This window comes from Carcharodon carcharias, chromosome 15 (assembly GCF_017639515.1).
Source record: "Carcharodon carcharias isolate sCarCar2 chromosome 15, sCarCar2.pri, whole genome shotgun sequence".
NCBI lineage: Eukaryota > Metazoa > Chordata > Chondrichthyes > Lamniformes > Lamnidae > Carcharodon > Carcharodon carcharias.
This window is the reverse complement of record NC_054481.1, coordinates 19,388,807-19,406,211: the sequence shown is the minus strand read 5'-3', so window position 1 is coordinate 19,406,211 and position 17,405 is coordinate 19,388,807. Positions and strand designations below refer to the sequence as shown.

The following is a 17,405-nucleotide window of genomic DNA, read 5'->3' as shown; positions in this document are numbered from 1 at the left end:
AATACTCTAAGTGCAGTCTCACCAATTTCCAATATAACGTATTCATAAAATTTGTGAATGTAAATTGTTTAACAGCTCAGATTTGACATTAAATAAAGTGCACTACAGATCAGTTTCTTTCAATACAGTATATGAGGTGCCTCACTACACTTGCGTTTACAGGCTATATTTATAATGTAAATTTACATTTCATGGCAAACATTCTCTGCTATGGCAGGAGGGTCTCAGTGACCATTCCCCATTGAGCCATTGCTGCCTCAAGAATCACAGCTTGAGATCTGTAGAAATGCTATTTGCCAACATTTATTCCTTGCATTCTGGAAGATCCTTGTAAATATGAATAGAGCATTCACATCTTTGAGTAAAGCCATGGCCATTATTCCAATTGGATCATTGTGTTATCCTGAGTTGGACTTCTCAAAGTTTTAGCACAAGAGAATAATTAATGTGCCTTGATTCTTGAGAAAGATATCTTGGACCTCTGATATCTGAAAGAATGTTCCTAACAAAAATGTTTTTATATATCCACCTGAGACTAGTAATCTGAAGGAGTATGCTCCCTCAGTGCTAGCAGTAAAGTGTTGGAACAAGACTTGACCCCGTAACCTTCTGACTCAGAGGTGAGAGCACTACCACTGAGCTATAACTAACAGCTATATAGGTACATTTTTTGGAGCTGGAATTCAAGACCACATGAACCCCTTTTGAACCATTTTCTATCCTGACACTGTCAGAAAACAAGTGTGTAATCCTGGAGGAAAATCTAGCCCCATGTTCTTAACTTGCTAAACAAATTATTATGTTAAGAATTGAGAATGAATTTTGCAAAAAAAATGTTGTTACACAGCCATTATGTACTTTGCCTCTGTCCCTTGTTACTCAGCAGGTGTCACCATATGTTTCTATGAAATTAATTCAAAGATAGGTACATTTGTCATATTGATTTAATTCTGTCAGATTTTCTGATGTTAGAATTGTTGGGGGAGGGATTTTGTGGCTCACATACTGTTCTTCAAGTTGGAGAATGTTGGAAAATTAAACAGACATTTCTCTTTCTTCCTCATTCATCACTTCAATGCCATTTTACCATACTGCTCCATATTATCCATCTATTAATTCCAAAATCAGTAGCAACAACAACTTGTGTTTATAGCACCTTTAGCATGGCAAAGTCCTAAAGTGCTTCACAAGAGTCTTATAAAACAAAATTTGACACTAAGCTACACAAGATGATGTTAGGACAGATGACCAAAAGTTTGTTGTAGGTTTTAAGTAGTGTCTTAAATGAGCAGATGTAGAGGCAGAGAGATATAGGGAATTCCAGAGCTTGGTCCTTGGCAGCTAAAGGCACAGCTGTTAATGGTGGAGAGTTTAAAATTGGGGGTGTATGAGGTCTGAATTGGAGGAGCGCAGATATCTCAGAGGGAGGGCTGGAAGAGATTACAGAGATGGGGAGGGAGCGAGACCATGCAGGGATTTGAAAACAAAGATGAGAATTTTGGAAATTATATCTATTCTAAAACTAAACTACCAGAAAGTGCAAATATTGATAAAACTTGGTAATTTCAAGATAGCTGAAAAAAGAGACATGCTGCTGCAGCTTTTCATTTTGAACTTATCAGAACAGACCAAAGAATGTGAAATTTCAAAGCCAGCAACAATTTATTCTGCATGAGAACAGCATGCTGATTGGTTGGCAAGTTGACTCTGATTGGTCGAGGCTTTGCCTTGGAGAATGCACCAGGGAACTATTGCCCCCCCACCATGCTTTTGTTTAATTCAGAAAAAGAGCAATGCCTGGACATGTTCCTTTTGTTTGCAGAGGACAGGTCCCAACACGTGAATATATGTAGATTCTAACAAGCATAAGTGAGTCACATTACGAGTCCTACTGATATTCTCAAATTGGTTGTTAGTGTAATTCTTAGCACACTCAGGATTATTTAGCAAGTGCTATCCAATTGCAGAATCAAATCTAACATTAGAATTTACGTTCTGAGTTTTGCAAGCATAGGCTGGTTGAGTATTCTGCCCATTACAAACTACCATAGGGCTGAGACCAAAAGGAACATGTCCAGGCATTGCACCTTTTTTGAATTAACAAATGCATGAGGAACAATAGTTCCGTGGTGCATTCTTCATGGCAATGCCTCAACCAATCAGAGTTGATTTGCCAAGCAATCAGCACCTTTTCTCATGCAATAGAAACTGTTACTCCCTTTGAAATTTGGCATTTTTGCAACTGTCCTGATGAGTGCAGGATAAAAAGCTTTGACAGAATGTTTCTTTTTAGTAATGCAAAAGTTTTGTACAACCAAGTGACAATTTCAAGATAACCACAAATAACTCTTCTTGTCCAAGAATTCCCAAAGTCCTATTATACTAAATCGTAGTTAACATGACATACGTACTGTGGCATTGTACATGGAAAGTGAAGACCAAGTGTAGTATTCGTATGAAAGGAACTTAGAGGATTATTGAACCATGATGCAGACATGCAGCAGTCCCCATATTTATGTGATACATTTTGTTTATATTTTTAGATCTTTTCACAAACCTTACAGAAATGTGGGAAGTTGAGTATAGTTGGTTGCAGCACACGAGTTTCTCTGAAATACAGGCTGAGGAGCTGGAAGATGAAAAATTGAGGCACTACAGCCTCAGGAGGGTGTGACAGGGTTTACATAGGCAGTTTTATTGTAAATGTGGGTGTTTCCAGGGCAGTCGTTTGCAAGGTCATAAGAATCATACATGGACATTTTGAGGAGGGGAGTGATGACAGCAAATTTGAATTAATTGAGAGGAAATAGTAACAAAAACGAAAACAGAATTACCTGGAAAAACTCAGCAGGTCTGGCAGCCTCGGTGGAGAAGAAAAGAGTTGACGTTTCGAGTCCTCATGACCCTTCAACAGAATGGACTCGAAACGTCAACTCTTTTCTTCTCCGCCGATGCTGCCAGACCTGCTGAGTTTTTCCAGGTAATTCTGTTTTTGTTTTGGATTTCCAGCATCCGCAGTTTTTTTGTTTTTTTATATATGAGAGGGAACAGTGCCTGAGAAGAGAGAACCATTTACAAAAAGCTAGCATGTGGGCCAGGGAGGGAAGGTGAGTGGGGAGCAGTTTAGTGGGGATGATAGTCAATTGAGTGGGATGCTTGTACACCTTTTCTTATTTAAAACAAAAGGCTGCCCCAGTATCAATAAACAAAATAATAATAAAAGTGCCCCCTTTTTTTGGAAAGGGCATAACCTAAACCATAAGACGAAAAAAAGTATAACATTACATAATAGTATTGCACCTAGGGTGTATGTATATTGTGCCTGGACTTTAATCCTGCTGAGCAATGCTCAGCGCTGAATGATGCTGCTGACTGATTTCCAGTTTGAGTGACACTGATCACGTGTTTGTTGTGTTCACCGGAAGTGGCTACGGAGCGAATGTTAAAGGGCAAAGGTTGAAGGTGGCTGCGCTGTTCCTGTGTTGTGGGGGTTTGACTGGGCAGCCATGGAGATCACTAGGCAGAGTAAGTCCGGTGGGGGGGGTGGTGGAAACGAGCCCAGCTCAGCTCCCAGTTAGCGGGTTAACAGAGGGACCGCGGCGGATGGGGCCGCGGGTGGTTTGCAGCCCGGGCGATGGAGCCATTTTGGAGGCGACCCTTCATTTCGGGGCCCAGGCCGATGTGGTCGGGCGAATCCAGGGTTCCGTGTGTTGGGGGTGCGGAACCCTTTGACAGGGCTTGGTGCAATGGGGGGGTGGGGGGGTGGGGGGGACTGATAATCTGCAGCACGCCTGCCCCCTGCTTTTGGGAACTGCCTGCTTTCCCCAGTGAAATCGTCATTTAAATGACACATTGCAAAGTGTGCATTTCTTTTGAGTTAAAGGCCTCCATCATCTCCAGATCATCTGGAAGCCCACTAAAAGGCCCTTGTTGTAATGATGTTTTCACGTCCCTCTAAAATGACTGTACAAAGAACATTTGCTGATCTAGGTTTAAAGCTTCATGACACCTACTGTAAAAGAAAAATTTCCACAGCCTCAAGTTGAGACACCCTGAAGTGCTTTACAAGCAATTAAGTACTTTTTGTACTGTAAAAGTTGTTTTAATGCAAATTAAGTGTGAAAAATCAGGTGACTGTACCCAGGGTTTTGTGAGTTTTCTTGGTGATTTATTATCCTGTGCAATGTAGACTTTTGAAATGTGCATATATGGAGATATGGTGGTGTAGTGGTAATGTCACTGAACTAGTAATCCAGAGGCCCTAGCTAATGCCATGGAGATATGGGTTTGAATCCTACTATAGCAGCTGGTCGAATTTAAAATTTCAATTAGTAAACCTGGAGTTGAAAGTTGGTCTCAGTAATGGTGACCATGAAACTATCATTGATTTGTTGTAAATGTCCTTCAGGGAAGGAAATCTGCCATCCCTACCTGGTCTGGCTTGCATGTGACTCCAGACCCACAGCAATGTGGTTGATTCTCGACTGCACTCTGAAATGGTCTAGCAAGCCACTCGTTTCAGGGGCAATTAGGGATGAGCAACAAATGCTGGCCTTGCCAGCAATGCCCACACTCCATAAAAGAATAAAGGAAAAAAATATACAGACAGTATAATCAACTCTGAATAATTGTTATCAAGTAGTTTTTAGTTGTTCTTTGAAAATATGGAATCTGGGTCATAAGTGCTACAGTGTCATCTATCTTAATAGCTGCTTTTCTGGCTTCCATTTCACTGCTGTGCACTATGTAATCCCCCTCTTTGTTCAGTCATTTTGTGCTATGAAAAGCTTAATGCTCAGACTTGCTCTCTTAATTACATGTATGGGTTAGGTAAAGAAGGAAGAAATAGCTTTAATCCAAAAAAATCAATATAATAAATGGAATACAATATAAAAGAGAGGCTTGTACCTATATAATGCCTTTCGTGATCTTGGGTGCCCCAAAGTACTTTACAGTTAATTAAATAATTTTGAAATGTGGTCACTCTTTTAATGTAGAAAACGTGTTGGCCAATTTGCATGTGAAAAATATTTCACAAATGTTAAGGAGATTGTGACCAGAAAGTCTTTCTTTTTAATTATTGCTAAAGGATAAATATTGGCTGGCCATTGGGAAGCACTGCTCTGCTCTTGAAATACTGTCCTGGAGTCCTTCACATCCCCTAAGAGTGCAGACAGTGCCTCAGTTTAACATCTGATCCAAAAAGTGGCACCCCCTGAGAGTGCCATACTCCCTCAGTACTACATTGAAGTGTCAGTCTAGGTTTTGTACTAAAGTGTCTGGAGTGGGATGAACCCACAACATCTGACACAGGTGAGAGTGCTACCCATTGTGATACAGCTGATCGCTTACAAGCCTACTCAATTGTCTTTTCTCCAAGAATAATGTTACAGTAGAGATAAACAGGCTGGGACTAATCTGGTAAATTAGAGTAGGGTGTTATATATTTTTCCCTAGACATATTAAAATGATAAGGTCAAATTCCTGCCTTTCTTGGATTAAATTGGTTCAATGTTTTTCAGCCTCTACTTCATTTGAAATATTCTGTTAACTTGGGAAGCAGCTTGACAGAATCTTAGTGGGCAATTTATATGCTGTTAACAGTATTGACAATTTATCATGGTCTTTCTGTATCTTGTAATAGGTTGAGCTGGCAATCAACCTAATTGTTTCATTTGTTTAGCTTGAATTCTTATTATGCAGCTAAGATTTGCAATGATGTGTCTACTAATGTGCAGCAACTACATATTTATATAGTGCATATAACACAATGAAACATCCCAAGGTGTCATTCATGGGAACATTATAAAATCAAGTGACACAGAGCCACATAGGAAGTTAAGTCAGATGGCCAAAAGTTTGGTCAGAGAGGTAGATTATAAGAAGTGTCTTAAAGGAGGAAAGTGAGATGGAGAGGTGTAGGGAGGGAATTCCAGAGCTTGGGGCTTAGGCAATTGTTTGCGCAGCCATAGATGGTGGAGGAATTATAATTGGAAATGCGCCAAAGGCCTGAACTAGGTGAGCACAGATATCTCGGGGTTGTGAGATTGGAGGAGATAAGAATGGTCATCTGAAATAAAAACAGAAAAATGCAAGAAAAACTCAGCAGGTCTGGCAGCACCCGTGGAGAGGGAAACAGAGTTGATGTTTTGAGTCCAATATGACCCTTCTTTGGAGGGATTTGAAAACCAAGGACGAGAATTTTAAAATCAAGATGTTGCTTTACTGGGAGCCAGCATAGGTCAGTGAACACGGGCGAAAACATTGTGCCAAATAAGGTTCCTGATTTTTGGAAAATTATGCAGGGTTGGTAATTGGAAGAAGTTATGATTTGTTAATTTTCTTTTTAAAGTGCATTATGGCATTTAGAAACTGATAAGGTAAGCGTAGTACAATTGAAATCCACTTTTAATTTTGAAATATGTTGTCGTATGTTAAAATACAGCATTCTACCTCACTCTGATTCAGTAGTAGCCTTCATAAGGGAATTGGATGAACACTTGAAGGGGAAAGAATTGCAAAGATATGGGTAAAGAGTGGGGGAGTTGAATGGTCTCCTGTGCTGTACTATTCTATGATAATTCTTACAAGAATAATCCATTCCATTTAGAAAAGGAAAGGCTGAGGGGTGACTGGATAAAGACCTTTAAAATTATGAAGATGTAGAGAAGATGTTTCCACTTACCAGAGAGGATAGAACCACACTGGTTAAAAAAATAAAAGCCCATGGCATCCAAGCGAATGTAGCAAAGCGGACACAAAATTAGCTCAGCGGCAGGAAACAAAGGGTAATTGCTGGAAAAAAAAGAGACACGTCTAAGCTTTTCATCTTGCACTCATCAATACAGTTCGCAAACATATCAATCTAAGGGCCCTGTTCTTTGAAGACAGAAAGAACATGTACACTCATTGTGCCTGTTTCAGCTAAACAAAATAAGTGACAGTCATTCTTCAGGGCAATGCCTTGACCAAACAGCGTTAAGCTGCCTGGTTTAAATTTCAAACAATGCTTGGCAGTTAACTGTCAGTCACCATCATTGGTGCATGCTCCATGGCACCGCCATTTGCCAAACAATCAGCACTCTCTTCACATACAGTATAAATTGTTGTTTTCCCCTTTTATATTGGTATTCTTACAAAGTGTCTTGATGAATGCAAGACGAAAAGCTTAAATGTATTTTTCTTTTGCAGCAATGCTCAAGTTCTGTACTACCAAATTACTATTTTTATACAAACGGGTAATAGTTGATGTTTTTGTGACTGGAAGGCTGGTTCCACTGGGGTTCTGCAGGGCTCAGTACATGGTCCCCTGATTTTTGTGGTATATATTAATGATTTGGACATAATTGTAGGGGGAATGATCAAGAAGTTTGCAGACAACACAAAAATTGGCCACGTGGTTGATAGTGAGGAGGATTGCTGTAGACTGCAGGAAGATATCAATGGACTGGCCAGGTGGGCAGAAAAGTGGCAAATGGAATTCAATCCAGAGAAGTGTGAGGTGATGCTTTTGAGGAAGTCAAACAATCCTGTTGTTAGGACTGGAAAATTGCAGCTATGAGGAAAGATTGGCTGGGGTTGTTCTCCTTGCAATAGAGGAGGCTGAGGGGAGATTTGATTGAGTGATACAAAATTGTGAGGGACCTAGAGTGGATGAGAAGGGCCTATTTACTTTCAGCAGGGAGGTCAGTGACTAAGGGGGCATAGGTTTAAAGTGATTGGTAGAAAAGTTAGAGGGAGATGAGGAAAGATTTTTTTCACCCAGAGGATTGTGGCGGTCTGGCACTCACAGCCTGAAAGGGTAGTAGAGGCAGAAACTCTCAACTCATTTAAGAGGTGCCTGGATATGCACCAAAAGTGTGTAACTTGCTGTATCAAATGCTGGAAAGTGGGATTAGGTTGGGTGGCTTGTTTTTCGTTTGGCGCAGACACAATGGGCTTCCTGTGACGTAACCTTTCCATGAATCGGGCCATAAATATAAGATAGTCACTAATAAATAGAACAAGAAATTCAGGAGGAGCTTCTTTTATCCAGAGTGTGGTTAGCATAAAGGAGCAGCTACCACATGGAGTAGCTGAGGCGATTAGCATAGATGTATTTAAGCTAGATAAACAGAAAGAAATAGAATGGTATGTTGATGGGGTTAGCTGAAGAGGAATAGGAGGCGGCTCATCTGGTGCATAAACGCAGGAATGGGCCTCTTGGGTTGAGTAGCTTGTATCTGTGCTATAATTACTGTGTGTGGTTTTTCAACAGATTTTAAGGACCGCCTAAACCTAATATATGAAGCTATTGAAGAAGCCGATTTTCTGGCAATTGATGGAGAATTTTCAGGTATTAATAGAATCTCTAATGGTAATGTGTAAAGCCCCCTAGATTTATCATGCTTGTTTTTGGGATAGATATCACTTTGAGATAGAATTCTAACCAGACTCTTAAACAATATTTGCATGCTACAGGAACATATACGAGCTGAATGAATTAATATTTCTCCTGTGTTCCTATATTTATTAGAGTAAGCTGTCTCTAGATAGGGCCAGATTTTGTTTATTTGTAACTTGAATTAGTAACTGCAGGTTTTATCAATTCTTCAGCTGCAAGTAAAGCAGAATTGACTTATCTGGCCAAAGTCACTGGTCCATTGGTATCATAGTCCTTTCCTTTAACCTATATACACCAATTTTGGTGGAAGCTTACAAAAACCCCTAGGGAAAGCTTATTGTAGCTGGAATTGTACTGCAAGTATTTGTGTTGGCATGTATTGTAGCCATTGGATTCACCATTAATTTTATTGGTAGTTATAACAAATGGTAAACGGAATGTTGTTTATTGCAAGGGGAATGGAATATAAAACAGGGATGTTTTGCTACAGCTCTACAGGGCATTGCTGAGACCACACCTAGAGCACTGTGTGCAATTTTGGTCTCCTTATTTAAGAAAGGATACAAATGCATTAGAAGCAATGCAGAGAGGGTTCACTCGACTGATGCCCAGGATGATGGGGGGGTGGGGTGGGGGTTATCTTATCAAGAAAGGTTGGACAGGCTGGGTCTGTATTGCTGGAGAAGATTGAGAGGTGATCTTATTGAAACATATAAGATCCTGAGGGGACTTGACAGAGTGGATGCTGAAAGAATGTTTCCCCATGTGAGAGAATCTAGACCTACGAGACACAGTTTAAAAATATGGCTGAGATGAGGAGAAATTTTTTGAGGGTTGTGAATCTTTGGAACTCTCTTCCCCAGAGAGCAGTAGAGGCAGGGTCAGAGGTAGATAACCTTTGACTCCCCTATCAGTCAAGAAGTTATCAGGGGTAGGCGGAATGTGGAGTTGAATCCATAGTCAGATCAGCCATGATCTTATTGAATGATGGAGCAGGCTTGAGGGGCTGAATGGCCTACTCCTACTCCTAATTCACTTGTTCATATGTAAGGTTTCAGCAATGAACTTGGGGTTCAAGGAGCTGAATGTGAGAAAATAAAAAAAGAACAACCTTGGATCCATAGGTACTGTCTTATCTGCAGGATCTGGGGGAACTGGAGGTATGAATTAGTTGAGAGCAGCACGTTTTATTTTTCTCTAATTGAAGTTTAATTCAGGTACATGATATTTAACCCATGGTATATTTTTATCACAAGCTGCCTCGGGAGGAGTGGAATGTTGCATTTTTTGGAAGATATGTGTACTTTTTGCTTGGAGTAATGTGGGCTTAGTGGCTGAAGCAGTTTGGTCAGTTTCTGGAATTCAGCTGGGTCAGAGATCAGTGAGGGGAGTGAACTTGTGTTGATTGAGATTATCAAGAATGAGCCCTAGGTTGTTTTGCTTCCTTCATTTAAGGCATAACTCAATTGGATTGAGATCTGTCACACAGGTTTTTTAGCCCCATGTTCTTGGAATTCACACTTCTTGCAGTGAGTAATGAGATCTGCAGTAAGTCTGAATGTTGCAGGGACTCTCGTTCTCTCTGCAGTGGATTAGGCTCAGTAGACACGGCTGGATCCTTGGAGAACTATCTTGGTTTTTGTGCAAATCATCATTGTAGCTAAGTATGTGTAGTTCAGTGCCTCATGTTGCTGTTCCGAACTTCAACCTGTAGTGAGAGGAATGTGAGATTTTAACATTTGTGATGTTGGCTGTCACCATACCTACTTTTGTTACGTTTTTTGTTACGTTTCAGGAATAAGTGACGGACCTTCAGTGACCACACTGACAAATGGCTTGGACACACCAGAAGAAAGATATCAAAAGCTGAAAAAGGTAAACTGGGCATTGTGTTTTTAATTCGTTGTAACTATGCATATTGGAAGCTGTCAAAGACTGCAGGTTGTGAAAGAGTGCAAACTGGCTTTATTGGTTCATAACTCAGCCCCTGAATGAGATTTTGCATGGAGAAGGAATGAGCTTGGGTGGACACGGGGAGGATGAAGTGATGACAGATTCCTTTTTAAAGTGTGCCATTGATAGAATCTACGGAGTCTTCAAGTACAGTACAGTGATGTTTTTCCATTTTGTTTGGTGGGGGGGAAGAGTGCGTTGGAAGAGAGAAAAAAAAGAATGTTGAATATGAAGAGTGGTACTAGTAGTTGAATAACAACCATAGCACTCTTCATCCCAGTAATTCAAATGTGTTGCTGTGAAAGCAGTTGCGCAGCAGTTACAAGACATTTGGAGTTTGATATCCCTGATCAACGACTACTGGTTTGTGTGTTCTCTTAAAACTTGTGCAATACACTTTTCAAAAATTGGGAATATATTGTTAGCTTGCATTTTGTCCAGAGGATTGAGATATCTTCCAATTTCTGGTGTTTCATTTCTAACTGCCCTTATGATCTGTAATATGTTGATGTTTTGTACAAGGCAGTAAATGCACAGTCTGGTGTTCACCACCATATATTTTTTGAGAATGCTGATTTGAATACGTTATACTTTTTGCACATGTAGAATAACTAAGATATGGACTTGCATTACAGTGTGAGCAGATAATGTGCCCTGACTCTACACAGTACATGCAAGCCTGAAACTGAATAAATATCCCCAACTTTTTCATTTATCTCCTGAAACTGGCCTCATGATAATGGGCAATGCAGCTTTTAGCAATCAAGTTTCACTTGTGAAGAAATGGCCGGCAGTGAATTAGCTGTACGTGTGATGAGGTTGTTTATACATACGTGGGTGAGAAGCAAGCACTACCTTTCACTGGCTGATGTGATGGTGCTCTAAAATTTACACATGATTCAAATGTGTTGCTGTGAAAGCAGTTGCACAGCAGTTACAAGACAGACCAGACCAGAAAATGTGGCATTATTTTAAACAGGAAGTCAAATATTTAGTGTAAAACTTAAAAGGACAGTTTTTGATTTACTTTTCTCCAATTGTTCCAAATTTGTGTCTCTTGATTGCTGTTTATTACAGAATTTTGGTTTTTCTAATTTATCCTCTGTAGGCAATTAGGGTAATTTTTGTTTTTATGCTCAAAGTGAGGGATATTGTTGCAGGAGATTGGAACATGTTTTTCACTTTTGTCACCCATTATCATCATTCCCAGATCAGTTTTAGCATGTCCAGATGTAAAGTGGAGCCCACTCACACTGTTGTGACAATCTTAGCTCAAAGACCACTTCCAAACCATTCACCCTACTACATCAGTGTAACACTTTCAGTTCTCACTTATCTGAGTGAAACTGACAGCGTGATTCCTATTTGTGTGACAGTTGCGGACATTATTTCATTATGAATCCTGAATTTGCTGAGACCTGGATTGAGACTGCCTAACTATTTATACCTTTTCTGTTGGGGGTGAGGGTGTGAGAGGAACTTCCAGGCAAATTCATTTTATCATATTTGTTGAGTGTTATTAACCAGAGTGATAATCTCTGAATTAAAAAGAATGAAGTGTTCCTTCTTTGTTTTCTTGCAGCATTCCATGGACTTCCTGCTGTTTCAGTTTGGACTTTGCACATTTAAATATGATGCTGCAGAGAACAGGTGAGTTTATTTACGCAGTTGTCTTCAATTTTGAAGAATACTAAGTTTCTGTCAATTATCTCCCTGCAATTATCTTATGCTGAAGCATTTATAGATGCCGGGTGTCCTCCAGGTAACTGTCCAAGGGTAACTAATCAAGTGAATGTTTTTCAATCCAGTGGTTGAGCAATTTTACCATGAAGGGGGAAACCGATGAGATTTATCCCCTCTGCACCTGATGTTTAGAAAACTAATACATTCGCCTGTAAAGCAAAGACACTGATTGTGTGGTTAAGCCACCACAGTCAGCAAACAAGCTAAGAAACTAAGGTACAAGAAAATACTTGGAGTCATATATAGGTCAGAGTAAATAAGGATGGCAGATATCTTTCCCCCAAAAATACCAGTGAGTCAGATGGCGTTTTTACAACAATCTGAAGTTTCTTGATCATCAATATTTATGTTCTTTAAATAAATATGGAATAAAAAGACCATTTATGACGTAAGTTTAAATCTGCCCCCAGCTGCCATGGTGGGATTTGAACACTGGACCTTAGTCCAGGACTTTGCTAACATAACCACTATATTACTGTAGTGCACAAGCAAAAAGTGTAATTAAGAACTCTAATGTAATCTTCACCTTCATCTCGAGGGTTAAAACGCAAAAATAAGGAGGCTATGCTTCAATTGTACAGAGTCTTGGTCAGATACCATATCGAGTACTGTATTTCGTTTTTGTCATCGTATCTCAGAAAAGATATATTACCCTTGGATGGAAGACAGTGTACATTCAGTTGAATAATACTGAAGGCTAAAGGGTTAATTTATGAGCACAGGTTGTATAAACCTGATTTGTTCCCTTGAGTACAGCTTCAGGCCTGCATGGCATAATAGTACCACAGGTGGTGCCTTTTCCCATGAGGGCAATTGGTGACATTGATGGGAAATTCTAAAGCCTAAGTTTTTATTTGTAATACCTTCTTGCTCGCCAGGCACATAATGAAGACCTTTAACTTCTACGTGTTTCCAAAGCCACTTTCTAGAAATTCGCCTGATGTTAAGTTTGTTTGCCAGGTAAGAAAAAAAAAATATTTGGTGAAGTGCTCGTGTTGTTGCATAAGGATGGGTATCCTGCTGACGGGACCACCATATATGTATTTGGGTGCTCACTGAAAGTGACTGACTTCTTTTGGCAGTGGAGCATTGTGGATCACAGCAAAGTTTAAATTGTCCTGATCTGTCAACTTGCATATATTTCAAGCTATGAATACTAAGACCTTGGTGCTCTGATTTATCCACCAGAGAGCCTAGTCCTCATATCTCAAAAATCAGATGAAACTTGTGAGGAGGAAAAAAATGCATTGTGCCCTTTATTACATCTTGGAATGCTCTGAAGTATTTCATGTGCAATTTAGTTATTTTAAAGGCAGTCACGGTTATGTTGACAAATAGGATAAATAGCAATTAAGAACAGTGCAGCTGAAACACAGCAGTCTGGATTTACATATGATTTGGTTTGACTTCAGGGTGAGCAAGTATATTGGTATTGGATCTAGATTAGAGAAACAGTTTAATTTGTGTGCTGTCTTGAAACTAAGTTGAAACGATGCCATGCACTTAATTCTTCCAGCATGTATGCCATTGCATCTCTATTATTGACCTATCCCTTAACCTAATTTTTCAGTTCACTTTTACTCACTCTATGTTCTTGCCTTCATAATTGCTATTAATTAAGTCTAAAATATTATCCTACACTCACTCTTCTCTCCCTCAAACTGAATGTAAAATTCAGTATATCACGATCACTGCTACTTAGGCGTGCCTTCTCTATGAAGTCATTAATCCTATCTCATTGCTCAACACCAGGCCAAGTACAGCCAGGTCCCTGGTCAGCTCCAGAACCTGTGGTCCTGAGAGATTATCCTGAAAACATTCTATGAATTCCTTACCTAGACTACCTTTGCCCATCTGATTTTTCCAGTCTATATGTAGATTAAAATCCCCCATGATAATTGTCGTTTTTTTATTCATTTAACGGGTTGTGGGCATCGCTGGCTAGGCCAGCAATCATTTCCCATCTCTAATTGCCCTTGAGAAGATGGTGGTGAACTCCTTGAACCGCTGCAGTCCTTATGGGGTAGGTGCACCCACAGTGCTGTTAGGAAGGAAGTTCCAGGATTTTGACCCAGCAACAGTGAAGGAACAGCGATATATTTCCAAGTCAGGGTGGTGAGTGGCATGGAGGGGAACCACCAGGTGGTGGTGTTCCCATGTATCTGCTACCCTTATCCTTCTAGATGGTAGCAGTCGTGTGTTTGGAAGGTGCTGCCTAAGGATCCTTGGTAAGTTACTGCAGCGCATCTTGTAGATGATATACGCTGCTGGTGGTGGAGGGAGTGAATGTTTGTGAAAGGGGTGCCAGTCAAGTGAGCTGCTTTGTCCTGGATGGTGTCAAGCTTCTTGAGTGTTGTTGGAGCTGCACTTATCCAGGAAGTGGAGAGTATTCCATCCTACTTCTGATTTGTGCCTTGTAGATGATGGATAGGCTTTGGGAAGTTAGGAGTTGAGTTACTTGCTGCAGGATTCCTAGCTCTGACCTGCTTTTGTAGCCACAGTATTTATGTGGCTAGTCCAGTTCAGTTTCTGGTTAATGGTAACCCCCAGAATGTTGACAGTGGGGGAGTCAGCTATGGTAATGCCATTGAATATCATGGGGTGATGGGTAGATTCTCTCTTGCTGGATGGTCATTACATGCCACTCGTGTGGCGTGAATGTTACTTGCCACTTGTTACTGGATGTTGTCCCGGTCTTGCTGCATTTGGACATGAACTGTTTCAGTTTCTGAGTCGTTGCGAATCATGCTAAACATTGTGCAATCATCAACAAAGATCCCCACTTCTAACCTTATGATGGAATGAAAGTCATTGATGGAGCAAAGATGATTGGGCCGAGAACACTACTCTGAGGGACTCCTGCAGTGATGTACTGGAACTGAGATGATTGACTTCCAACAACCACAATCATCTTCCTTTGTGCTAGGTATGACTGAACCAGCAGAGAGTTTTCCCCCTGGTTCCCATTGACTCCTGTTTTGCTAGGGGCCCTTGATGTCACACTCGGTCAAGTACTGCCTTGATGTCAAGGGCAGTCACTCTCTGCTCACCTCTGGAGTTAGCTCTTTTGTCCATGTTTGAACCAAGGCCGTAATGAGGTCAGGCTGATTAGCCATGGCGGAACCCAAACTGAGGATTAGTGAGCACGTTAATGCTAAGCAAGTGCTGTTTGATAGCACTGTTGATGACCCCTTCCATTACTTTACTGATGATCGAGAGTAGAGCGATGGGGCGGTAATTGGCTGGGTTGGATTTGCTTTTTGTTTACAGGACATACCTGGGCAATTTTCCTCTTGCCGGGTAGATGCCAGTGTTGTAGCTTTCTGTGTCATACCTTTTTGACAAGCTCCCCTAAATTCTTCTTTGATACCCTGCCCTACTGGTCACTGGTAGGGGGCCTTGTACAGCACTCCCACATATGATTTCTTCCCTTTACCATTCCTCATCTCTACCCAAACTGCTTCTATATCCTGGTTTCCTGACTTAGGTCATCCCTCTCTATCATATTTAATTAAAAGAGCCACCCCTATGCCTTTTCCTAGCTTTCTGTACCTTTCAACATTCAGGTCCCAATCTAGTTCATCCTGTATCCATGTCTCTGTAATGGCTATTGGATCATACTTATTTATCTCTATTTGTACTATCAGTTCATCTGTTTTGTTTCGAGTGCTATGTGCATTCAAATACAGAGCCTTAAGTTTTTTGTTTTTATTATTTTTGTAACCTCTGGCCTTATCTGCTGATTTACTCTTCGATTTGTACTCTCTTTCTCTTCCTGTCATAGTCTGTTTATTATTTCCCATATTAGTACCTTGCTCTCTAGCAAAACGCTGAGATAAAATGTTTATTTTTGCGTAACCAAAATAATTTTTTCACCTCTTATCAACTTTTTCCTCTCCCTTGAAGGCATTGGTTGCAGGGATACTTTTATTTTTTTTCAATTCCTTCCTGCGATGTGATCATGGCTAACAAGCCCAGCATTTGTTGCCTGTCCCTAATTGCCCTTGAACGGTTTGGACCAAATTACATTTGTTGATGTACATTGGCTCCTGATTTTCCCACCCCAGCACTGAAGATTGAAAGTCCATCTTCACCTAAATTCCTAGACTCTACGATGCTGTCTCCACCAGCCCCACTCCCCAGCACCCAACTCCTTTCTGACTTTATCCTCCCTGTCTCTCTCTTGGTCTCCGCTTGCTCCCTCCCTCCCTCTCCTTCTTTGCCTGCCTGCTCCCACCCCGCCTCTTCCTCCTTCGTCTGCCAGCTCCCCTCCCTCTCCTCCCCCTCCTCCTACCCAAAATATTATCAAAAAATGCTGGAAATACTCAGCAGATCTGGCAGCCAGCTGCTTGCATCCATCGTATTTTGCTTTTTCTCCTTAACCCCCATGGTTTCCTTGTTGGCCCTGCTTTTGGTTATCTATTTTAATATCTCTTTGTTGACTCACTAATTGTTTTCCTTGTATGTCTAAGAAAAACGCCTAGAGCATTTTATTGTCAGAAGTACTATTTTAAATACAAGTAGGTGGCTGATTGTGATGTTATTTAAACCTGTGGAACATCTCACCAAGCCCATTCTTACTATCTCTTGCTGTTCATGCATATGGTGCTCCAGCAGGGGTCACTAAATATGATTTTTGTTCTTTCATTCCTAACATTGGGACCTTCCTGAGTTTTGAAGGTTAATGGGGAGAATTATTCAATCAAGAGCAGCAGCTTAGGTGACTGACCCTGTTGGCATCATGACAAATACATCAATTTCATAGTAAATGAAGTGTGTGCACAGCACCGCACTGTAACAATATTAGCTGGCTCAAAGACAAGCTGAGTTTTATCGCATTATGGCAGTAAATCATATAGAGAACCATTGCTGTCCTAATGTAGCCAGCCAGTACTTTGAAAAGATTAGGTAACCTTATGATCTGCATAAGGGAAATCTGAGTGGTTTATGCTTCAGACACTGTGAAGTAGGCTTCACAGTCTTGAGTATATTAACAAGTCATAACTATATACATATATACAGTAAGAGTACAGCTATGGAGCTGAGTCCATCCTAGGTCTTTACACATCTCTATCCATTTCTAGACTGACACTGGTTCTGGATCATGTGCCACCTTACATCACTGTGTGGGGAGTATTGTACTCCATCCCACATTAACCCTGTATGTACCAGCCAATTCTACTACCCCTCGCCCCCAAAGTCTTTATCCCATGGACATAGTGTCACTTCAGTTTACTTCAAGTCTTGCATTGTTATAAGTTGTGTGCATTTACCTTAATGGCATTCTAACATTATTGCTATTACATTATTAACATTAGCAACATTT

The 17,405-nt window shown here is 40.6% G+C and overlaps 1 protein-coding gene across 3 annotated transcripts in view; it reads left to right on the top strand.

Moving 5' to 3' along the window:
- The first annotated feature begins 3,402 nt into the window (after window positions 1-3,402).
- parn (poly(A)-specific ribonuclease (deadenylation nuclease)) overlaps window positions 3,403-17,405 on the top strand; it is a 116,656-nt gene continuing 102,653 nt past the window's right edge. For 2 of the 3 annotated variants that reach the window (XM_041206739.1, XM_041206738.1), the window contains exons 1-5: window positions 3,403-3,525; window positions 8,258-8,335; window positions 10,179-10,258; window positions 11,919-11,986; window positions 12,958-13,039. In XM_041206739.1, the coding sequence (XP_041062673.1) occupies window positions 3,507-3,525; window positions 8,258-8,335; window positions 10,179-10,258; window positions 11,919-11,986; window positions 12,958-13,039 (327 nt within the window). In that variant the 5' untranslated portion in view covers window positions 3,403-3,506. Of the gene's footprint in view, window positions 3,526-5,089; window positions 5,314-8,257; window positions 8,336-10,178; window positions 10,259-11,918; window positions 11,987-12,957; window positions 13,040-17,405 lie in introns of all 3 variants that reach the window. The other variant, XM_041206740.1, reaches the window with a different exon arrangement.